Below are 25,250 nucleotides of genomic sequence, written 5' to 3'. Positions count from 1 at the left end.
CTGCACCTAAACCTCAATAAAACCACAGTTCTTGCACAGATTAAACAAAGGAAATGTAACCTGCTAATTAGTGAGATTTAGAGGTGCTGGTAGGTGGATTTTGTTACAGCTGGAAAGAGCCAAGCTGCCTGTTTCCCGTAGTATGGGGACTTTATGCTGAGCTAACTGGCTCCAGCTATATATATTCATCATACAGACATACAGTAAGAGTGGAATCAATCTTCTCATTTAACTCCCACCAAGAAAGCAAAAAAGGATATTCCACACAAAAAATCCTGTCTTTTAACATCAGCCTCACCTTTGAAGTGAAGCAATATTGTATTTTTACATGTAAATATGAATTTGTACTTCCATTGAATTTTTTACATGTCAACAGAGCTATGGGACAGCTTCAGCTGCCTAAGTCTGACTTCCATAGATATTTGTGGTGCCTCCTCATACTGTAGATGAAACACAGATGTATCCATCCAGAAATCTGAGTATGATGACACTCCACTGGCCTGCAGCCCTGCAAACATCAGTCAGTCCTGTTAACTTATTTGTTGCTCTTAGAATGAGGCTAATTGGCCAAAGACGCTTGTCGCTGCATCTACCCTGACTGCACATTCAAACTGAAGAAAAGGCTTACGCAGGCTTACAACATCCAAAATGATACAAGCAAGCACAAGCATGTTCATTCATCCTCTTCCCCCTCAACACACACACAGGTCTAGCAGTGGCAGTAAATTGGGCTCAGGCTTTGGGGCTTTTGCCTTTGACTGCAGTGTTTTTTTCCTCAGTTTTTCCTTCTAAAAGCCTGCAGCGAAGTTGGACTGAGCAAAATGGACACGAGAGATGGCAGCCAGAGAGTAAATGATGTAGTAAGCAGAGGGAGAGAGGGAGAGCTAAAATATAATGCAGCAACTGAGGATGAAAAATGGTGTGATGAAATGACTGAGGGGTAGAGAAGAGAGGGATAGAAGGAAGAGAGGAGTGAGGGGGAAGGCAGAGAGGAAAAAAGAGGTTGGGGTGTTTATAATGCTGGGGTTGTAGGAGGCTAGCTGCAGACAGAGCTGGGCCATTTACAAGCTACTATGTGTTGCAGTAGGAATAATTAGCATGGCAGCCATGACTGTGTCACAAAATAATAGAATGTGGGGAAAGGGACAGCAGAATGAGGAAGGAGAGGGTAGCCTTTTCCTCCATTTTTGGCAAAAGAAGCTGCCACAATTTAGCTTCCCTCAGGGCGTGTGAAGCCTCCAGGCTGCAGCAGAACTGTGAACAGGCTGCTGTCACACAGGTGGAGGCAGGCTGCAGGGACGACAGCAAACTGTCTATTGGCCTTAACTATGTTCATATTTCACTGATGTACTTGTATCTGAAAAGACAAAGAGTCCACAGCCATGCTAGGGGCTCTGTGAAGCTGTACTTAGCTTAAAGCACAGTATGCTTAAATTGACAATGATATTGCTGTTTAACAAGTAAAATGTTTATCGTGTTCATCATGTCAGTTTAACACGTTAGCATGCTAACATTTGGTAACTAAGTTATTGGGCAATTTTACACTTTGACCTGATTATGGTGCTAGAGTCTTTTAATTCATCCACAGGGGATCACAAATACAAACCTCACCGCAATCCATTTAATTGTTACCAAGACATTAAATTTACCACTGTCAGTAGGCTCCGTCCTCTGGTATCCATTAGCATCCAAAATCTATCTAGTAGGCCTACGTATTGAAATAGTAGCCTAAGTAATAGTAATAGTAAAGTGACAACACTGATGCACAAAGTACACCCCACAGGCCAAATGCGGCCCTCAGAAACATTTCCTGAGGGCCCCCAAACATTACACGAAATCCATATATTATGTTTCACTTATTTGCGGCCCATTTCAATACTTTCATTCTCAATAGTTTCCTTTCTATACACCTCTGAGAGACTACATCAAACTGCACCCCACTAATAAGCATCTGTGCAGTTAGGGATGACAACTTGTAGAAAGCTACTGGTCGTATGACAACTGGTGACAACTCAAGTGTCACTGGAATTACGTTCTGTCATCAATGCTATTGCTGTTAGCTGGAGTTACTGCACTTCTGCTGGCTCCCTAAATTGGCACTCAAAATCAGTAGGATTCAACGCTGGGGATCATGATCGTCTGTAAACAATTCCATGACAACTCATCCAGTAGTTATTGAGATATGTCAGTCTGTGGTGAATGGACAGATCAACAAAATGACCAACATTTCTGTCCATAGAGTCATGCATGGCTAAAAACTCTGCTGATAAGATAAATCTTACATTAAGGACAATGAAAACATTCTCTCAAAATGAAGAGTATTTCCTGGATAGATTGTTAGAATGGTCGGTCAATAGATCGGTTGATCGGTCAGTAGGTAGAGATCTGACTAACCCATCTTGGGCCCTAATGACCCCTTACGGTGATACTTTGGCTTATCTAGAGCTGAAACATTTAGTACATCAATCCATTATCTGATCTGAAAATTAGTCAGCAACTATTTTGATTGTTCACGTATAATTCATTTTTATCTAGCAAAAAGGTCAAATATCAACTTTGCCGAGCTTCTAAGGCGTAAAAATTAATTGCTCTACTATATATCTCTGGGTTTTGAACTGTTGGTTAGACAAATCAAGGAATATGACGTCACCCTGGGTATTCAGTAATTGTGGTGGTCATTTTTCATTATTCTCTCACATTTTATGGACCAAATAATTCATGGAGGAAATAACTGGAAGGTTAATGCACATTTATTTTTAATGGATCATTAGAGACCAAACAATGAATTGATTAACTGAAAAAATAATAGACAGATTCACTGAAAATTAAAATAACAGGCTAATTTACTAGGAACAGCATCTGATGAAATGAGCAGGGTCTTACAGCTGCTCTTGCATTATTACCTCACTTGTCTTCCTATGGCAACATTTACATGGGGCATATGCCTGGAAAACAGTGTTTAAATTAGTGCAGCAACTAATGATTATTCTGCCATTAGCCTTACTTGCTTGAATAATTCCTTAATCGTTTGGTTGATGAAATGTCAGAAAAGTCAAACCTGTCCACCACAATTAAATGATATGACTGGACATTATTGTTACTGGATTATCAGAGGCCGTTTGCTGTTCTATTGTCTTCTTCTATTGTTTGTTCCTTGCAGTGTTTGATGCTCCTATTGCTGTCAGTGATGCTGGTGAAGCTGTTCAATGTGTCAGCTTGCAGCCTGTCAAGGTGTGACCTCCTGCCTCCCACTCAGCCTCAGCTCAGACCCGGCCCAGATAACTGAGCATAAGCTCTGGGATGGAGAAGGGCATTCAATTTACAATGATAAGAAGCAACCAGCTGTAAACATTCTTAGCAATTTACAGTTGACTCAAAGAAAGCCTAATGATAAGATTGATATCAGTCTCACATCTGTACATTATGTATGAAGCTGAAGTTGGAGACAATATGTGGCTATAGCTTGGCTCAGCATAGAGCCTGGAGGCAGGAGGAAACAGCTGGCTTTGTTGTATCATACAAACTGAAGCATAACACCTTTTTCCACCAAAGGATATGTATGTTTTTTTAACGCAGGGAAACCTAATAAAATAGGTGATAGACTCCTTTTTCAAAATCAACATCAACATCACAAAAGCACCAGAAAACATGTAAGTAAACAGTAGAAAGAAGCAGGGAGGCCAGAGAAATTTTTACTTATTCAGTCTCTCTTTCAAACTTGTCGATTAATTTTGAGTGACGTTTGAGTGCTGCTTGGATGGAAACAGACGGAATTTGTGGCAGCACATCATGGCTTTGTGCCAGAAAATAATCCACGTTGGTGTCATGTTTGTATTGCTGACAAAAGCCAAATGTTAGTGAGTGTTGGTGGGTTTTTAACCTAAATTTGAATTTTGGTTACACGACATCACAACCTAAAGTCAACCACGTGTAAGTGTCTAATGATTAGGGGTGGGAATCCCCAGAGGCTCCATGATCTGCTTTTCTCACAATACTTTAGTCAGGATACACTATTATTGCCATTTGTGTTGCCATATGCTGCATATTGTGGTAAAATATATTGCCATTTAATGCTTTTAAAGGATTTAAAGGAAAAATTTGTCAACATCTGTATCATCTAACAAGTGTAAGTCTGTTCATCTCACTTCAGTCATTTTTTGTGCAGCAAAATGTACGCAGCAAAATTTTTCAGTGGGCTGAAAAAGCAACTTATTATATTGTTCAAGAAAGCTATCTGAAGTTTAATTTGTATTTGTAATATTAAGAATTTATATAATAAGAATATCGATACTTGGCACTGTGTGAAGATCCGATACTGCCACACAAAAAAATCGCCTTGCTATGCTGTATTGATTTTGCCCCCACCCCGACTGATGATGCTGGTGGCCAGCTAGGAACCAAAACCTCTACAGCTTGGAAAGAATCAGATGGAGGCTGGAGAGCTAAGACTCAAACCCATGCTCAGCAATCATTCCTGTGCTATAGCAGGAGATTTTGCAATAGTTTTGTAATAAAGTAGTTCCAGCATGTAACGTCTCCTAAAATCACAAATTGACATTTTTGCATTTCTGTTTGTGCTCACATGAAACAAATATAATTAAACCCTTTCCCCCGTTTCCGGTCTTCACGTTATGCTAGGCTAACCACATCCTGACTCCAGCTCTGCATGTCAGAGTATTTTCCACAATGTTGAACTATTCCTTTCATTTCTCATTCACTATTTCTCCGTCAGGCGACTAATTAATCGATGAACTAATCAAAGCACAAATGGAACGCTCCACTGCAGCCTCCCAGCACGACGAGGACTGCCATATTTATTGCGGAGGCCATCAAAGCGTACAGCACCTTCACTCACAGCCCTTCCTCTTCGTCACATGCTTCAATCAAAATCACAGCTATCCCAGAAACAAAAAGAATTAAACATGTTCGGCTCACGGGAAGAGGGAGAGGGGGGGGTGAACGCAAGCTGTCTCACCCTGGCCTGGCCTCCCTTCCAGGCTGTGCAGGAAGCAGGATAAACAGCACACTGCCTCCTATGTCTTTAAGAAAGCCTCGGTGCCCATGCTGTTACCAGGGCAACTAGTGAACAAACTGCTTCCGAGGCAATTTCCAGTCTAATAATAACTAATCTCACTGAATGAAAATTCCCCACAAAGACACTGCCCTTTCCCCAAAGAAACTGGGGCAGGTTTTAGTCACAGGGACACTGCTGTGGTTTTAACAGACATTTCTGTTCTCTCTCTCTCTTTCTCTCTCTCACACACACACACACACACACACACTTGCTGGCTCGCTGTGTCCAGCTGCAGCCACAATGTTAGGGAATTGTGTAGCCTACTAGTCTTATTAACACGTGTCTTTTTTTCACATAACTGGATTGTCATGCAGCACCTTTTCCATGGGGCCTGGTAACCATGGAGACACCGCTGACAGTCTAATATGTTAAAATATGCTAATATGAACAAGAATTGTTGATGGAATAAGAGAAGTGAAGGTGTGGGGGTGCATGCAGGTATGATCATCAGCTATAACATGAGCGTAAATCCCACTCACCATGTCATGTATGACTACCAGGACATCTGACAGTGATCACCACCATCTTAATGCACAGGTTAGCTCAGTGCTGCCCTTCCTGTGTGCATTTCCTCTTGGAACACATAAAGAGACTATCTCCTTCTAGGTGCAACATGAATAAAGATGCCCCCCACCCCTCCACCTCCCAAAAAAGAGAAAAATCCTCTCCCTTGGCAAGACTATAATAACCTTTTGCAGCATGGCATTGGCATGTCGAGACAGAGAAAGGGAAGGAGGGGGGAGAGAGGGAGAGAGAGAGAGGGAGGATCTGTTGATATGTAATGACAATGACGCCCTTTGGAAAAAAAAAACAGCTGATGCATTCACATAAAAAAAAACCCCACAAAAAAACCACAGCGTCTCCGATACCTTTAACGTCAAGTCAAGGGAGGTTGTCGGACTTACCATTTCGGGATTTAGCCGTGCTAAAATGGCGAAGGTGGACAGTCTGTCACACACGCATTTGGTTCTGAATGAGTCGACTAGCACGGCTTTGCAGCCCCTGGCAGACCAGGATCCCAGCAGAGAGGAGCTACACGGGAGAAAAACACACACACACACACACACACACACACAGACACATACACACACACACACACACACACACGCATACACACACACACACGCACAGAAGCGATGCGGTGAATATAGAGACAGCCCCGGCTAAAAAAGAAAAAAGAAAGCGGTTCAAATCCGACCGCGTTGCACCGGCTATTTAATCCAATTTACATCTCCGCCGGATGCAGGCGAGAAGGCGCAGGGAGCGAAGTGAACGCGGTGATGAGGAGGCTGTGAGGCGGCGTGCTGCAGGTCTCTGCCCGGACACATTACACCAACACACTGCCAACAGCCCCACAAATCTATCTTTATTATTATTATCATTATCATTATTATTATTTTTATTATTATCATTATTATTATTATTATTATTATTATTATTATTATCATTATTTAATATTCGTATAAAGTAGAAGAAATAAAATACTGATTATGTTGGCCGTGTAGTGCTAAAGATAACTACTACAATAAGTGTATGAATAACTTTTACCTTTATGGTGAACACCGTGTCAATTTTAATTATTGTCCAAATGTATTAACCCTTCATATGATACTATTCTGAACAGCCTCAGAGCTCTACAACACTATATGGCAGAAAAAAAAAGAAATATTAAAGACAGGATGCATGACTCTTCCTCAAAAACACACTCATGGGGTCAGTGGATAACACTTAAAATAAAGCTAACCAGCGTAAAAAAAACGACAAAAGTTTGTTTTATTAATGTTTTTTAGTCAGTTGTCAACTTACATAACAAAGTTGGTCACATTCAAAACCATTTTTGACAATTTTTAGTAGGATGTAATTAAAAGAAGTAAGTTCAACTTCCATCAAATCAAATCAAATAAAATAGTGTGACCACTAAATATCAACACAGCCTTTTGGGTAAATATTGAGTTGATTCAACTTAATTAAGATTTTTGAGGTCAAACCAAATCTTGCTATAAAAGACTCATTGGATATACTGTAAATGAGAAGAGTTGTAATCACTTAAAAATATGCATGTAAATTGTTACTTTAATTTTTTATTTTTAATTTGATTTTGGATTCTTGTTTAGAATATAGAATAGCCTACCCCAAACCACATTTTACGTGGTTCTACTATCCAAGTGTGACACCTTTACTGACAAATAAGTGGGACACTTTAAACACATTGGTATTTAAGTGTAGGCTTAATGAATACACAATATATAATATAACATAATATATAACAACAGTGATAGACCTCTTTTTTGTTTACTTTTTTAAAGGAGGGATGTAAGTACAGAAAGGGGTGTAGCACAAAATTTTAGGCCCTATGCATAAGCAGTGCCAATGGGCTCCCCACTCTTCCCCTTTTGGTGCATGTCTCTCTGACACATCTTTTGAAATTTTTTATACAAAGTTTGCTTTCTGTCTTTCTTTTCTTTTTTTGGAACCCTGATTTCCTTTTCTTGGGTAAAAACATCACAGTGTACGTTAGTGCCCCAGCATTCTGAGCAGTCACTCTCTCAGCTCTAGCTGCATTTCAAGACAAATCTTGATGTGCAGAGGCAGACTAAACCATTTTGTGCCTTCAAGGGGTGAGAGGTACCTCAGAGAGATTCTGCTATTTTTTTTACACAACATCCAGTCAATAAGCCCATTTTAATTTAGTAAAGGCACTAATTACTTGAAATAAAAAAATTGTGAACAAAACCAACCTTTTTATTTCAGACTTTTCGAGGGCCCCATCCCATTGAGGTCTGGGTAATACAATTTTTCCAACTATGTCACCCCTGGGTACAGCAAACTAACCCCCTTCCCACCCTCTTCCTCCTCAAAATGTCTCATGGAACAAACAATTCAATCCAATCCAATCATCCATCTTCTTGGGATCATGTTCATAATCATCTGGCTTTGCAAATGTTGCAAATGCCCCAGCCATCCAAGCTTTACCCTCTTGTTGCAGGCTTTGTTTGTTTTTGAAGCAATGTATGAAAAATGTTCATCATTGGTTAGGTGTTAAGTATATCTTTGTCAAAATAGCTATCTAGCCAGTTAAATTGTGAGTGAGACATGAGAAGGGAACTGTTTCCCCACGAGAATGACTTGAATGGCCATTTTTTAAATTCTGATTCACCATGACATCCCAAAACAAAATATATAAAAAAAATAAAAATTATTTTATTTGAGTCAGAACTCACTTTATTTTTTTACCTAAATTCACTGCAAGGATGTTGAATATGGTTTATCACCTTCCGGAAGTGATGTCATAGACACAGAACCTATGTTTTTATCTGTGTTGTTTTTATACCACCCATAACTTTTAATAATATCCTTTGTGAGCCTATTTTAAAATACGAAGTGCTACACCAACAGCTTATGATGAGTGGGTGCTACCAACATGTTCACCAGCTCCACTGATTAGCACTGTTATTTCTTTTTCTGTTAAATGTCAGGTACACAAAGACAAAGCCTGAAAACCTACACATACTCCCCATTAGAGCTGCATTTCCATGGTAACAAAACAGATCACACCTGCTAACAACTGACAGTAGTTTGCATCATGGTAAAAAAAAAACCTCACAAGTGTAATTAATAACATTAATAATGGCTACATTCCATGTAGGGTTACCAGCTCCAGGCTATTGTGCATGCTGGCTTACTGACACGACTTATTGAGACACTTAAATGGAATGGAACCATAATTACGGCTGTGCTTTTCCTGCTATGGCAAGTCAAAATGTCTGATGTGAAAAAGGTCTACTTAAGATGAATCTTAATTTCTGGTTTGTTCACAATGTTGTGAAACTTTTGAGAGAAAATACATTTTAGAAACCTCCCCAAGCCACTGGAGACAGTTCTGCTACTGCTACGCTGAGTATTTACATGAAATCAGTTCTGATGAGGTATTGTGGAAGCTCATTACCACCAACACCAAAAAAATTATATGATAAAAACTTAGGAATGGGTAGGAGCAAGTGTAAAATTTTCACTGGCTTTTGACAGAAAAATGACTCCATCAATGACTTGGTCAAAACAATGTATTACTTTAACTTTGTACCATGGGGCGGCAGTAGCTCAGTCTGTGGGGCATTTGAAAAAGACTTTATGCGTGTAATGGGCAAAGACTTTACATTTCCTATCAACACTGAAGTGAACTTTGACAAGACACATTGCATGCAGAGTAAATTGACACGTTGTCCGTGAATGTCCAAAACAGATGGAAGAGGGTACCTTGCACGTCATATTTTAATGTGTATGTCCATTGACAAATTGATGGTATTTGACAAGTTGGAATGAGAACATGATGGCTGGAGTAGTGGGCACTGCCGAGGAGCCCTTGGTAAGGCGCTGAACCCCTAAACTTCTCCAAGGGTGCTGTGTGGTTGACCCTGGACAACCCCTCTAAAATATGCATGTGTGTGGTGTGTAGATACGAGAGGTATGCAAAGAGTAACATTTCAATCGCATTTTGTAACATTACCATGTGAAAAATTGCCTTTGTGGATTAATAAATAAAGCATCTTTCTTTATTTTTTATTCCCTTTCATCCTCTTATCTCAATCATTTAAAAGGGATAGTAGTTGTATAAGATACTTATCCACAGAGAGTATATTAAATACTGTCTATATCAGTCAGCACACCCCAGTTTGGAGAAGCAGGCTGGAGTGTGACATGGAAGCGAAGCAATCTGCTGCTGTGAGGGGTCAGCTACAAAACATGTTTTAGCCACCTTAAAAACATCTCGGCCAGAAGAATTTCAGTTAAAGTGTGCTATATTATGAATATTTTCACTGCTTAACTTTAATGTCAGACAGTGATTTCTGATGGGAAAATGAAGCCATTGCATTGCCATTCAAAGCCAGACTCCATTGAGAAAAACAGTGATTTAACATTGCTGAATCCAGGGGCTAATGATCTACCACTGCTTTGAAAGTTATTGCATAACTTTGGTGTTTAAAAGAGTTATTTTGGACACACCAAAGTCTCACAATAACACAAACTGACTAATCAACTGAAGCAGAACTAGACCAGCACCTCCTGTGTTTAGCAAGCTAAAATGACTGTTTTTGTTAATGGAGTCTGGTGGCTTTGATGAGAGCATAGATGGGGAACTGAAGCCGTTGATGGCTTCCCTGTCAAAAAGAGCTGTCTGATGGAAGGGTAAAGTGGTGAAAATACACTCAGTATAGCATGCACTTAAACTCATACTGATTTTTTTTAGGTGGCTTAAATAAGTTTTGTTGCTGACCCCCATCCATAACAGTGCGTTCTTCAGCTTTCATGTCAGGCTTGAGCCTGCTTCTCCAAACTGGGGGCGTGTCCACCAGAGCATGTGAGTGGAGCGGAGCTGAGCGGGGAGCGGACGGATTTTGTGTTGAGCGAGGAGCGGCTATTTTTTTTAAAAGGTGGAGCGGAGCCTTATCTCTCGCTCCAATTTCGCTCCGGTCGCTCATGCCCCATCCAGAATGCATCTTTGCACCTGCGCACACCCACACTATTTTCTTTCTATGGAGTTTACTGTGTACTTCAGAAAAGAAACTGAGAAGAGAAGCAGCGGTACCTTGGAGAACGGTCCCTAACTGCGGGGAGAGGCAAGAGGGCTTCCCCGGAGAATCTACCAAGCTCATGTTTTATTGGTGAATAGTTAGATTACCGGTTAGGGTAGTACAACGCAGTTTTTTTGAGCGGAGTGGTGAGCGGGATAAAATTATGATGGAGTGGGGCGGAGCAGAATGTGCAGAACCAAGCAGAGCAGACGAGCAGCACAAAGTGACAGGTCTGCGAGCGAGGAGCGGAAATTTTCACCCGCTCCACTCACATGCTCTGGTGTCCACGGACAAGTGCTGCAAGTAATACACTGACTATGTATGCACTGACTATGTATATACTGACTTTGTATTACTATGTAATACACTGACTAAGTACACCACACAACCCCACCTCAAAAAATATGAACTATCCCTTTAATCTAATATCAGTATTTTTTTGTTTTCAGCATTCTAAATATTTCCGTTTTAATAGCCTATCGTTTCAAGGTGAACAGGGCTTAGTGACCAAATCAGAACTTGGTAGTAGAGGTTGATATTTGCATTATTTACTGTAAAAAGATTTCAAAGTGTTTCCATGTGTTTACTGTGAAATGACAAATCCACGATCACAGTTCTTACAAAGTATATACTTCATCAGCTAGGATGAGCAACCAGTTAAGCAAACATTACCCTAACCTTGAAAGTCTGTTGTGTAAAGGGCTTTTATTTTTAGATGTTTTGTTGATGTATCAAAGCTGTTTCACATACTATTGCTATAGGGTTTGGTAATTTGACACCTCTTGCAATTAGGCAGAAAAACTCCGTTTGACTGGGCTCCTGACACACACTGGCCTTACATTACTCTGCTTCAGTGCACAGAGAAATTAAGCAAATAAGTCAAATTGATGGAAAAGCAGCCAAGTGTTATGAATTACCAACAGGCAGCAACAGGCGACAGACTTCAATTCTCCTCGCACAAATTTACACCCACTTGATTGACTTGAATTTGCATTGACTTGATTGACTGAGCAGCATGCAGGTTTTGAGTCAGACTTGTACTCCAGCCATGGAACCCAAATTCATGTTAGGCAATGGAATCTGTCGACTGAATTCAGTTCATATAGACTATTTACATAAAGTGTAAAGCAATGGGCTGATTATACTGTTGTTGTCCTAACTTCACAGTATAACTGGCTTCACAGGAATGTGTCCTATAGTCAATGAGTTCTGGGAGTATTCTGCATTGATCATATCATATCATATATCACATCATCAATGTGATGATGATACATCTTTGACAAAGCACTTGCTGGTGCATAATCATCATTTTCTCTTGACCTACTCTGAGAGGATGTCAGTGTCCTCATGCGGCATGACTGTCTTTCAGAGGCTTTGGCGGGTTTTAGATCTAGAATGAGGATACTGCTATGATACAGACCCAGATGACCTAAGTAATCCATTGGTACCAACCATGTCTAGCTTGTCTAGCTTGACGGAGGGGCTTGAAGGAAGTGGGTTAAATAACGCTCAAAAGTTAGGCTAAATTTTGGTGAGGGAAAAAACAGCATGGCCATTTTCACAGAGGTCCCTTGAACTCCCACCTCAAGATATCAGAATGAAAATTAGTTCTGTGGGTACCCACAAGTCTCACCTTGCCACATCTGGAGTATACCTATGCAGTTGAAATGACTGATGCAGTTCAAAGGTGTTATTTTTACCTATTGCATTTAAATATTTCTGCATACTGGGGTTTCTTGGAATTGCATAAATGGGGTATGACTGAAAAACTGAGACTGGATTCAATGAGCCTGACTGTATTTATGTGTGATGATGTTAGCCCCCATAGTAGCCATTTCATTGTAGTGAGACCATTTTTTGGAACTTGACCTCACTGTATAAAATGACCTACTGTGACTTAGAGGGCAATCACAGCATCATGATGTATGGCTTTCCTACCTATATTGAAAATATGGGGGTTTCTCACCAGTTTCCAGAGCAGAAGCGTTCACCATCATATCCCCCCAAAATGCAATTCTTACAGAAATCTCCTAATGTGAAAAGTTTTTGATACCAGATCACAACATTGGTTTGTCTGTGGTTTTCCTCAATGTCTTGGTGTATCAATTTGGTATTTTGGAGTAATTTTTGACCATTTTATCAATGCTCACCTGGTACACAAATTTAGCATCAAATCTGTGTAACAAATGGTATCAACCCCAAAATTGCAGCAACAACTCGCGTGACATGAGTGAGAATGGTCATCATGTATTTTCGTCATAATCCTCTAAACCTCTATAACAGGGGTCATAAACTTTTCATATCAAAATGACACCTCCCCCTTCTAATTATAAATGAAGTTTTGACAGTTGTGACACAGCATTGATATCAGAGACGGACAGTTGCTACATGTTGATTGTCAAATAGTTACATAAAAGAATTGGTTCAGTTTTACCATGAGCACCCACACAGTGCAAACTTATTATTTTGCATCATATTATACACTAGGTTCAATTAAACCCCTAAAGTTCATCGGGCAGAGTTGTCCCACATACTGACTCTGTTACCACTGCCGCAGGCACTCTGTTGCCATTTCAGTCAGTGTGCCAGTGTCAACAGAAAGCATGAGCAAAGTCTCTTTTTCTATAATTACTGCCAAATTACACAGTCCATTCCAAGAAGCTTTCAAGGATATAATTAAGAAATTATTATGAAGGAACAGACCCCATAAAGCAAAGCATTCCAGCCTCTGCTAATGTTTACTGTTCAGGAAGTGCAAAAACAGAAGGCGGTGTGCAAAGCAAGGTAAAATATAACAATCAAAGAGATGCTGAAGAACAGAGTGTTTCAGGACTTCTGAAATACTTTTGGTGGACAATGGAATGATGGGGGAAATGTGACAAAGTCATGAATCAACTCAAACACGATGAAGCCAATTGCGGTGAACATGAGGGGTAACTTCTACACCAAACCTGAGATATGTGGTTCAAAGACATGAATAAATACAATGGGGAGACAAATTAAAGGACAAACCAACATTAAGTGTGTAAGTTAGTGAGGTGTAGTTTCACCATGAGCCTCCACAACAGCTTCAGTTGTAGATGAACAGTGTTTTTCCATAAAATTTCCCTCGTTTGGCATTTAGATGATGGTGGAGAGCACTGTCTAATACATCACTCCAAAGTGTCTCATGTTGTTTCGATCTACTATGTTGTTTCCTTGAAAGAAATACTTCATCCACAAAATGACCATTTGTATTACTCACCACATTGCCTTGAATTTGTAAAGAAAACTTTTTCTCGCATTTCTCTACAGTGAACTCAGAATCCCAAAAAAATTCTTAATGAATTTAAGCAAACAGGTTCTGCAACTGCAACAGCAAAACTATCAAACATCCTTTTACAAACTCTCACAAAACTCCTGCAGTGTAATCCAAGTCGTATATGCTCAGTACTTCCCAAACACATGCAATTTCACCAAAACAAAATGAAAAGTCTTGTGCAGGGACACATGAAGCTCTAGCAAAAGTTCAGTCAAGCTCATTTACTATCTCTAGATGTCATTGTCTGGGTCTGTCAATTGACTCATAAGCTGTTTCTCAGCTGATTCACGATCAACTAATAGCAAGGCAACATACCTTCTCTGTTCACCCATCATCTTACTGCTCCTCATTTTAAATATGGTTCTTTTTCTGCTTGTAGTTCTTTCTTGCTGCAGTAGCGCATGCCCTCCGCCTCCCAGTCACCACCTAGTCTTTATGGATTCATTAGCCTTATCCGCCTCAGCAGTCAGCAGCATCAGAGTCATCAGCCACCACCACCTCCACCAGTGTCTGGACTCCATGGGGGGATTTATCTTATTGCTGCGTAGATGTCCCTTGATCACAAAATGTCTCTCTCTGGTGTTCAAGCGCCAAAGACTTCTGTTAAATCTTAATCGCAAATCATCTGTTAATCTGTATACTCATATCCTGTGTAAAATATTATCTTTCTTCATGCTTCTGTCTCTCCTGATTGAAATAGCTGCCTAGGCACATGCATTTGAATCCAAGCTTAAATGGATGCGAATGCCCAAGTGTGCTACTTGCAGTCTTAAGTGTTCCTCTGAAACAACATTAATAACCCTTCCAAAAAAGACATACATTACTATCTTAACGATCGCAATGTAAAACATATCCTTAATGTTATGAAACGGTCGCAATTATGCTATAAAACTTTGTGGTTTGATTTAGGCAACAAAACTAGGTGGTTATGTTAAGAAGAAAAGATCATGGTGTAATTTTTTATTACCAATGTTACGTCACGTCGCGTCGCGTCGCGTCGCGTCGCGTCACGTCACGTCACGTCACATATTTCACTAGCATAGTATGCTACACATTGTAGCATATTCCACTATGTTGTTCTTGAGAGAAGTTAATGCTGACTTTGGGGCATGAACACAAGTCTCCAGGGTGAGGGTCCTGACCCCTCCACTACCTCCTTCCCATCCAGTAGGGATCTTTACAAAACATCACTGTACTACATCACCTCACTTCCTCCTCTGCTCCTACAGTACAGTTATTGCTAAAGTCACTAGAGGGCTCCGCCTTACAATAAATGTGTATGGATCTTAACAACTTGATTGCAGCGTTGACCTATATGACCACTGCTGGCCTTGACTGGCTGATATGACTAGATAAATGCGACTTGGATTATTATGTATGAGTTGTATGACAGTTTGTAAATGGATGTTTTGATATAGTTTTGCTGCTGTTAAACACGGACCCTGTTCACTTCAACTCATGAAGAATGTTTGCCTTTTTTGGATTCTTCGTTCACAGGTGAGAAAAAGCTTCCCTCCCAAATTCAAGGTAACATGGGGTGAGTAAGCAATATACAAATGGCCCAAATTAAAGAATACTTACCCACAAAAAGGGTAAGTATTCTTTAATTTGTTACCTGTTTGTATACAGTACCTCCCCAACAACAGCAATAACCTTGACAAAAAAAGATGTGCAGGAGGGCAGCAGACTGTAGCCCAAGAAAGAGCCACACCCTCACACATCCACTGGTCTCATAACTTCACAGTCAGAAATGGAATATGCAGACTGTGTTTGATTTCAAGTGTATGTTCGGTGTATGTGTGTGTGTGTGTGTGTGTGTGTGTGTGAAAGACAGAAACAGAGTTAGCCCCAGGAGGTGACTCAGTGCTGACATTAGCACATCACCTCTAACAGAAATCCAATATATTAGGCCTCAGTGCAGTTTCTCTGTATGGCTGACGCGATTAGGCCTCTCTGTGAGACACACAGTGGCCTGCAGACAGTTTTGCCCCAGCGTCTAATTGGATAATTTAGGTGCTGGTCCAGCAGCCCTGCATGGAAGAATGTCCTCTGCCAAGAACAGGCCACATGGATGAAAAGCAGTCTGCCAGCACAGAGGAAATATATAAACACAGGCTTTTATGGAAAGAGCTACAAGGAGGAAGGTTCCTGCTTGATGTCTACTGGTTGGGCTACAAGATCATGTATACTTACAGATATTATCTATGATAAAGTCAGAGATTATAACTGAATACGTTTAATCTTGGGCAGCTCAGTTCACAATATCGGAACTTAAAAAAATGCTTATTTGACAAATAGTGTTTTACATTACAACATTACAGTACTTTTATTTATAACTGCATTCTGATTATTAGTTATTATTATCACTGGATACATTTTTTCATCCAATGTAATCAATCCATTAATGTTATGTATCAGTTTAATCAGGGGCACAACACAGCAATAATAAGCCTGATGAAGTCATCAGGATTATCTCAGCTTGGGCTCAGAGACTTCACATTTCCAACAAAAACCCTGTATTACAGACTAGGGACATGTCACATTGCATTATGGGAATTGTAGGTTCCATGGTTTCTGAAACTTGACCTATATACTGGCGACTTAAAGTCAGAATCCGCTGCTTCAATTTTAACTGGACCTCCTTTTTTTTTTTTTAAATCTTTCCTTTGCAAGACTTGAAGGTTATTAGAAATGCAAGACCACAGTGTTGGAGAAGCTCTTTAATAGAGATTTTTACATTTCACCATAACAAGATACAGACATACTGTGGAACACACTACTTACCATCTTTACTATAAAAATACCAGTCAATTTATTGACTTACTGTTAGAATCTGAGCTATGGTTAATGCTTATTATGAAGGTAAATTCATTTTAAGCATACATATTTTATGGCTGTCTAATCAATATTTCTAGATTGTAATTAGGTCAAATACATATGTGTGATGTGGACAAATTGATAGAAAATTATCACCAGCTCTGTAGTTCAGCTCAGCTCTATGGAGCATTTAAGCATCTCTCAGCTTGCTTTTCTGATTTTTAGTTCTGATTATTAGTTTTCTTAATTAAAACAACAGACAGGAACATTTTAGCAACTAATGAACACAGTGAAGAACTGCAGGACACTTGGATCACTACAGATGAGCAGTATGGAGATACTCTGTGGTTTCAATTTTGTGTTCTTGGACGTTAGTCTGGGGCACCGTCAGCTATTAGGTGTGCTAGCTGCTCCCCCTGCCGATCTCCGCAAGGGATGTGAGGACTCTAAAACTTCACCAGAGCGTTCCTCAGCATGAGGGTGAGTAGATAATGGCTGAATTTTCATTTTTGGGTGCACTATCCCTTTAAATCCCCACTAGCATACAAAATGTAACAGAGGAGTTGGGGGTAATTACAGTAGCTAACACAGCGAGTAGCAATGTGTAGGCTGCACAAACTGGGGCTAGGGTTAGCCAGTCTTCCTTTTCTTTCATACATGTTGCAGCAGCTGCTACCACAGTTGTGGGTTCAACATACATGATTGCCCATGGAGTCTAGTCTGTTTTGTCACGGTTAGCGTCAGGTTCACCTGAACAGTTTTCACAAATGTTAAAATTAGCTATCAAGACCAAAACTGTTCTTTGTGCCAGGCTATGAAATGTTTATTTCTGCTGTGAAGTTGAAGATTTTAACACAAATGTCTACAGGCATTGACTCACTTCTGGAGCCAGACTCAAGTGGCTATTAGAGGAACTGCAGTTTTTGGCACTTAGCTTTGGCTTCACTTTCCAGCCATTGAGGTTGCCGCTTGGTGTACAGCAAAAATCAAATAAATAAACATGAGTGTGGAGTAGGACATTAACGACTTTGATTTTTTTCAGGTCGACTTATCTCTCAATAAAGTCTAAGTCGAGTCGACAAGTCATTTGATGACGTCATCACATTGACACGGTGGAGGAAAGTTAAGTATCTCCACACGTGATGTGTGTCTGGCAAGGCCCGAACATACTCGGGTGGAACGTATGCAGAAGTGCACTCGACTATGAAAGCCCGAATGACTGGAGTCTGCTCTGCTTATAGTACGCCCGAGTATGTCTCAGTCAAGGATAAAGTATCAGTGTAAGCCAATCAGAGGCAGCGATTGCATTCCGTACACAAGCACACAGAGAGAGAGAGAGAGAGAGGGAAAAAATACACAACTTGTTGACTCCTCCCGGGGGGTGTCGACTTGTGCCACTGAGGTCGACACGTCGACAAATCGACTTTTCTGTTAATGCCCTAGTGTGGAGTTCCTCTTTAAGAACCTAACTATTTGAAAAGCGAATATTTCGTCATCACGGTGGTAATCAAGATGGTTATGTCATAGCCTACAGCAAGTGAGCCCTACCCTTTTAAATGAGAGTGTCATGGTTCTGTAGGGTTTTTCTTTGTAGTTTATTCCCTGTTTTATTTTCAGCATCACTCTCCTTACGTGACATGTCTTCTTGCTTTGTGTTTTGTGTCTTTGCTTTCCCTCTTTCTTAAACATCCAAATGAATTTCAAGAGCATGCCAAACCAACAGGAAACGGTATAACCCCCATCCTAAAGTCATGCAATGAAGAAGATGTTAGCCAATTAGAAGCCTAAAAAAAGCTATAGCGTTCTCCAGTAATGATGTTTTTTCTGTAGGCATGGAGGTTAGCGTCGCCCTGCTTCCCTTGTCAAAAAGACAATGGGATTTTCCATTGGATTTTGGATTACTGCAGAAAAAAGCTCTGTGAAAAAAAAAAAAAAAAGTTTAAGACACTTACATGTTTTGTAAAGGAACATAATCTTCACAAATGAAGCCCACTGTTATGATGTTTGAAGTCTAAATGCAATAGCCAGAAGTGAAAAACTTATGTTAGGCTATTGACAATCTATGCCGCAGTCTTACTTACAGTAACACCTGGCTGACTCTGACTTAACATTCCTGTAATGAGACTGTAAAGCTATGTATGTTGTGATGACATTCTGTACTCTGATTTAGCCACTGGTCAGCAAGACACATAAAAGCTTCAAAATTCATGAGTAAGGTTTTTACTGACATATTTTATTTCGTAGAACAAAATGTGAAAGTCTCTTAAGCTTGGGTTAACCACAGAACTTGTTTCAGGCATCAATAAAAGTGCTAAAATGCTAACTCATTTCCAGGTTTTAGGACTCACCCCTGTAGTAGTATTACTACTTGGAACAGTGACCTCCATTGAGCGTTCTGCAACTCTGTCAATATAGTGGAAAAGTAACTGTACATTTATGTGTAAAAAGTGAACATGTGTGAACATGTAAAAAGTAAAAATAGCAGGGTTAGAACCAGCAACATTTTTGCCTCGTCCGCCAATGCACAAAATGTCTCATAGTCTGTGACACCTCACTAAGAAGATAACATCCTGCACTTTACAAAAGTTCCATTTTTCCATAACACAGTATGCAGTGTATGTGAGGACAAAAGACCAAAACCATTTTCAACCCGTGTATGTGTGAACAAGGCCTCAGTGTGAGGTCGTTTGCGTTTGTGGCTTTATTCCCTGGTTTGTGTTCCTGCTTGTGATCCTTGCATCATACCTCTTTGTCCTTAGTTTAGTTTGGTGTTTCTCCTTTGTTCCTGAATTTAGCTCAGCCTGCTTCTGCAGTTTTTTGTTGCCTGCCTGTTTTGATGACTGAAACCAGTTTTTGTTATTAGAGCTCGCTTTTGTTTCTTCAACCTGTCTGCTTGGTGCCTTGATTTTGGGCTCTTTTGGAGATGAAACCTAACAGAGAAGCTGCAGCTAGGTTGTGATGAAATACTAAAACTGTCCACAGACTAAAGTTAGTTAGTTGTAGACCAATGTTTTGAGGATATTCATCAATGTCTTGTGCTCTCGCACAGCTGGTGAGTTGGCTGGTATATAAGTTAGAATGAATTGGCAAACTTTGAATATAAATACAGAAGAGTGTGTGCAGTCTGTTGCCTGTAATGCAGCCTATTTCTATTCGGAACACTTGTAAACAAACATGCCCCTGCCCGCTGAATTTCACCTCCTCTCGGATAATTGTATTACAGTAATTGATGAAAATTCAAGTCCGCAGTGGTCAGCTCCAACATCTTTGATGAACTGAGGCAGTTCCTCAACATCAGCACTGACTCTGTAAATTAAATGAGACAGCAAGATTGATTTGTATGATCAGAGGGGAGGCTAGTTAGTGACTGCAGTCTGGTAAACAATGTCCAGTCTTTGCAGAAATATCTCGCTCTATTTTAATCTGTTCAGTAGTGATTGTCTGAAGTCATGAAACATGTGTTTTATTATGTAGGCACAGAACCTCCCAAATCTGGATTTTCTCTTGTCTGCAAGCAGCACTGATAGCAACACATGGATGATGGGGGGAGTGACAAAATTACTTAGTACTGCACAGACTTGAATTTTTCAGTCAAAAACATTCAGAGCTCATCCCCACCCATTAGTAACAGGGGTAATGAATTGCATTTGAATGTTGGCCTATAAAAATGTTTATTTGTGATCAACTTTCTTTACCAGCATATGCTCAGCTGGTGGAGTACTACAGACAGTCCACATCTGCAAAACAATATTGTCAGCCACAGCAGAGAAGTCTTGAATGTTGGTGACTACATGCCACAAACAATATGTGAATTTAGTTAAAGATTGCTTCTTGATTACATTAAGGACAAGGATGCACAGAAGGGCTCCTTTATACTCCCTTTACATACAAAAACAGATTAGTTCATTTCAAACATTGTAACCGTTACTGCCACACATTGCATTGCATTGCATTGGTCCTTTATGTTGGCATAGATAGATCCACAACATGGCACTAGGGGGCAGAGTCAAACGTTTCTGGCAACTACAAACATGGCAACGGTGGAGGAGGTCGTAATATTGTACCTTTTACCGTAAGGAAGCGTTGTAGACGGTGGTGATCTGTTAGGCCATTAGATACAACTGACTTTTAGACGAATAATTATTTTCACTTTGTTACTGATTAATTTTGTTGCACCATTTTTAAAATAATTTCTTCATGTCCTGTGGTTGTGTCTTGCTTGACCTACGCTACACTGTCCCCACGATTTCCAGGGATGCTGCTCTGTTTAATTTGTAACCATAAACTTTCAGAAAACGTGCACAAATACAGACAAAATGAACGCAAAGTATGGACAGAAGGCTCCGTCTGTGTCCATATATTTATCTTACCTTGAGCAAAAATGAGCCCTAACAGTCAATGGGCTTGTAGAGCAATGTCAGCACTAATGAAGAATGAAGGTCAACTTAATGGGGTATGGGATTTTTTATTTTTTATTTTCTGGAGACTGGCCCAAAAACAATCTCAAATTTGTCAAGTGATGACAACCATAAACACAACAATCAGTTCCCCAGCTGTCTGTGCTAATACTCAGACACCATTTCCAACTGGTTTTTGCGTGTCTCAACTGTCCCTGCACTGTGATTGGATCCAGCTATAAAAATCAGGCAGGCAGGGTTGGCAAACATGATTTTTGTCAGGTAAATGGAAACAATGTGCAGTGTTATCTGTATAGGCCATGTTGCGGTTGTACGAAGCGTCTTGCTGCCAACGCAGATCAAGCAAAATGGATGTTGCAACATGAAAAGTTATAACAAAGTTGTTATTGTTATTGTTATGAGGTGGAGCTAATGTTTAAATGTGGAAATAAAGTACAGAGAATGGATGATTTGAGGCTAATTTACATGAATTTATTAGGTTCTACTTCATGGTTGTGTTGAGACATGGCACTGTTATTGAGTACAGCGGATGAGGGACAGTGTTGCATGTATTTGAATGCACTTTATGTCTGCACTTGTCTAAGACTTTATGTCTAAGACAAATTTCCCCCGGGACAAATAAAGTAACCTTGAATCCTGAATATTACAATAAGTATGCATACACTAAGGATTAGTGGAGGATTTCAAATGCATGGGGCTGTACAGAAGTAAGAATGAGTCCGACCCTCTGGAGGCAATGTTCTTTCTCATTGAGCAGTTGGAGAGGCACAGGGGGCTCCGCGGATACAGTTCACAACCACTGGAGCACATATCACAGGGAGTTCACCCTGGCCGGACGCCAGGATTAAGTGACTGAGAGAAGTAAAAATTTGCAAAAGGGCAATTTTTTTCATAAAATAAAATTCATTGATTTTACCATGTAATCACCTCAGGTCCCTTAAGAGTCTCCCAAATCAATGCTGCGTACTGGCTCCATGTATTTTTATGGGATAAATTAAGTTATTTCTATTCTATTCTATTCCTAACATCTGATCACAGTGCAGATGTGGTCTGGTTAATTTGATCGCATTCCAAATGCAAAGGGTTCTGCTGCATTTACATCAGTGTTTTTCCTTATCCACAGGTAAAGTATATTCACCTTATTTTCAAACACAGAAGTAAATAGTGATCAACTTCTGTGTTTTTGTGCATGACTTCCGGTCAGCCGCTCAGCCAAAAGTGTGCGCAACTGTGAGAAATAAATATGTGAGGTGTACACTGCTTTTCTATCTTTCTTAAAAAAAAATTCTTTCTTTCTTTCTCTTTCTTTCTTTCTTTCTTTCTGTCAGCGACATACACTCCTAACACAGGACAGGTTGTTTTTATTGACTGAGTTAATTATTAAGCCATAGTGATGTGCAGATCGGCTCTGATAGCACCCGAATCAGCATGTATGCATCAACCATCCAGCCGCACCCGTCTACAGCTGCACGGACATTTCCACCGCTCTGTGTAGGCTAAGTTACTGTAGCGACCCTGCAGTAAATGTTCGGTTATAATGTAAATGTTCTGTGAGTTAATGGCATGTTTGGGATTGAATGAGTATAGGTAGGGGGGCAGAGTGCGAGTGTGACGGGAATAAGGGCTGTGTGAGTGCGTGTGCTGGTGTGTGTATTTGCGAGCTGGAGGAGAGAACAGGAGTGCACAGTTGGAGTTACAGCTAATGTAAGTTTTTGTTTGTTGGTTGTTTTGGCGTGGTTACGGCCAACAGTAACCTGTAGGCTACTGTTCCATAATAAATGGTGGTTTGCCGAATAACTGCGTCATCCTTCCCACACGTCCTGGCGGACGCTACATTACCTTTTAAATTATGTGGAGCAGTGCCAGCTTTCCAGGTGATTTATTCTTTGATGATTAACTTCAAATATTTAAAGTTAGTCCTTAAAATTGCTTTCAGTAATGTAAACATTTCCATGCGCTCAGTAATGTCACTGTAGCAAATACCGTGGGACATTTACACAGTGGTGAAGAGTGCTGGACAATGTTGATGTCGATGTCGCACAAAAAAAACGGAAGCTGGCTGCGTTCTGTTTTGCCTCCGTGTTTCCGTGAAAAATAAGGTGAATAGGCTAATGTACAATAATCATATAGGAGGCTTTATGCTAACATTTGAGCAGACACTATGCTGAGAGATAATAGTCCGGTAGGTAAATCCTTTTTAAAAGGACTTATTGATGATAAAATGTTGTTTGGTATATTCTGGATGTATTTTAGGTGAGTTACCAGGTAGTATTCAAATACACACAAAACTTTGTGTTCTAGAGAAAGGATCAGCACTCAGTGAATAAGCTCCTAAAGGCCAAAACATACCGGCACCGTACGACGTGCGTCAAAACAGCTGCCCCCATTATTTTCTATTTACAAACCCACACTGGCGGCTCGACGCGCGTCGACGTGCCGCGCCGCAGCACTTCACGGTATTGTCCTATTTTTCCAGCGTCGCCGCCCTTGAAAAAGCGCTATTTTGTACTTCCCAGCTCTCGCAGACTGGAGTGTGCAATAGAAATCCGGTTGACGCCCCGCAGCGCGACGCTTTTTGTGTGTGTTGGGGGCGGCACTTGACTCACGTCAATGACGCCGCCGTCATATGACGCCGCTGGTGTGTTTTGGCCTTAAGCCCTATGATAAGCTATTATGGCAAGGCTTAACTATACAGACCAGTGAGCAGTGATAACTAACATGTCTTTGGGGTCATCGGGTGGGAACTTCCTTTCGCCAGTGTTTCATCTACACCTCCAGGAGGCTAGACAGTGATCTCTGGCGTCCCAGAGACACTCCCCTAATGCCAGGTCTCACTGCTCCCCGCACCAACCCAATAACCTCCTTTACCTTACTTACACATGGCTTTCTCAGCCCAAACAGCACTGCCACCTTCAACAAACCCAGGCTCCGTACATGCGAGCTCCAGGTAGAAGCAGTGTTGATACTACCTTTCCTAGCACATTCACCATATTTCACACATAGCATACATAGCATAACTCTACTATGAATCTACTATGGAGTAGGGTTGTCACTTTATTTTGAAATTTGTAAAAAAAAAAAAAACAAAAAAAAAAAAAAAACAATTTTTGATTTGCCATCACGTTCTCTGACCTTGTTACCTATCAGCATTTGGTCATGGACTTTCCACATTGAGATATGATGTGTAAGGTACCCTGGGTGCGTTGGTTGGTGACATTCCGTAACACGCGTTGTCTGTTTTCAAAATACACCTTTGTTTTAACAGAAAATGTACAATTTGCATACAGTCTGTTTACGAAATAAAAATTAGTACAAGACCACAAATTGATGTTTTTCTCCCTTCAACAACACATGCATGTGGTCTGGTTTCAGCAACAAAAACAGGTGCTTGAGTTTAGTAAAAAAGAACAAGGTATGGCTTTTCCAATCTTACCGGAAGCGAACACCAACCTCCCGGGTGAAAGTCAGCAGCTGTATAAGATGCAGCTGACTTGAAGTTTTTTTGTGTTTTTTGGTTTTTTTGCAGTGCCTCAATTATACAATGTAGCACAGGGTTAGGTTACATGAGGTGCATTCAAATTAATTCAAACCAATAAAATGGTGGTTCTTGTTTGTCCAAAAAAAAAAAAAAGAAGGCTGTGATGTTGAGCTGTTTATTCTCTCATTGTGCACCACCCTTATTCTGTATCTTTAAAAAAAAGAGGATTTACTTTTTACTGTGAGGGGTACCTGTTGGCCAAAGGGTTTAGGCCATGGATCATGAACTACAATGTCCCGGTGTGGTTCTGACCAGGGACCTATATATGCGTATTGTTCACCATGTCTTCCATCACTTTCTGTCAAATCTAAGGGCATAAAATATCAATCATTAAAGTTAACCAACAGGTTGATCTAGCAAACACTGTGTGTATTCATTTACGTATACATACTGTAAACAAAACTAAGTAATAATGTCAGTGTGAGTGAGAGTGACAGAAAGAAGCTGCTGATGTTCTTGTTATTGATTTCAGGAGATTGAAGCATGGTGCAAGTGAAGGCCCAGGCTGCTCCACAGCTCTTATCAATATGAC

The 25,250-nt window shown here is 40.3% G+C and overlaps 1 protein-coding gene across 11 annotated transcripts in view; it reads right to left on the bottom strand.

Moving 5' to 3' along the window:
* The window catches only part of adgrb1a (adhesion G protein-coupled receptor B1a), a 264,518-nt gene that overhangs the window by 50,903 nt on the left and 188,365 nt on the right, over positions 1-25,250 (bottom strand). For all 11 annotated transcript variants that reach the window (XM_033641593.2, XM_033641588.2, XM_078171997.1 and 8 more), the window contains one exon: positions 5,980-6,106. In XM_033641593.2, coding sequence (XP_033497484.1) covers positions 5,980-6,106 — 127 coding nt within the window. The remainder of the gene's footprint in view (positions 1-5,979; positions 6,107-25,250) is intronic.

This window comes from Epinephelus lanceolatus, chromosome 10 (assembly GCF_041903045.1).
Source record: "Epinephelus lanceolatus isolate andai-2023 chromosome 10, ASM4190304v1, whole genome shotgun sequence".
Lineage (NCBI taxonomy): Eukaryota > Metazoa > Chordata > Actinopteri > Perciformes > Serranidae > Epinephelus > Epinephelus lanceolatus.
The sequence above is the reverse complement of the archived record's forward strand: the minus strand, read 5'-3'. Positions and strand labels throughout refer to the sequence as shown.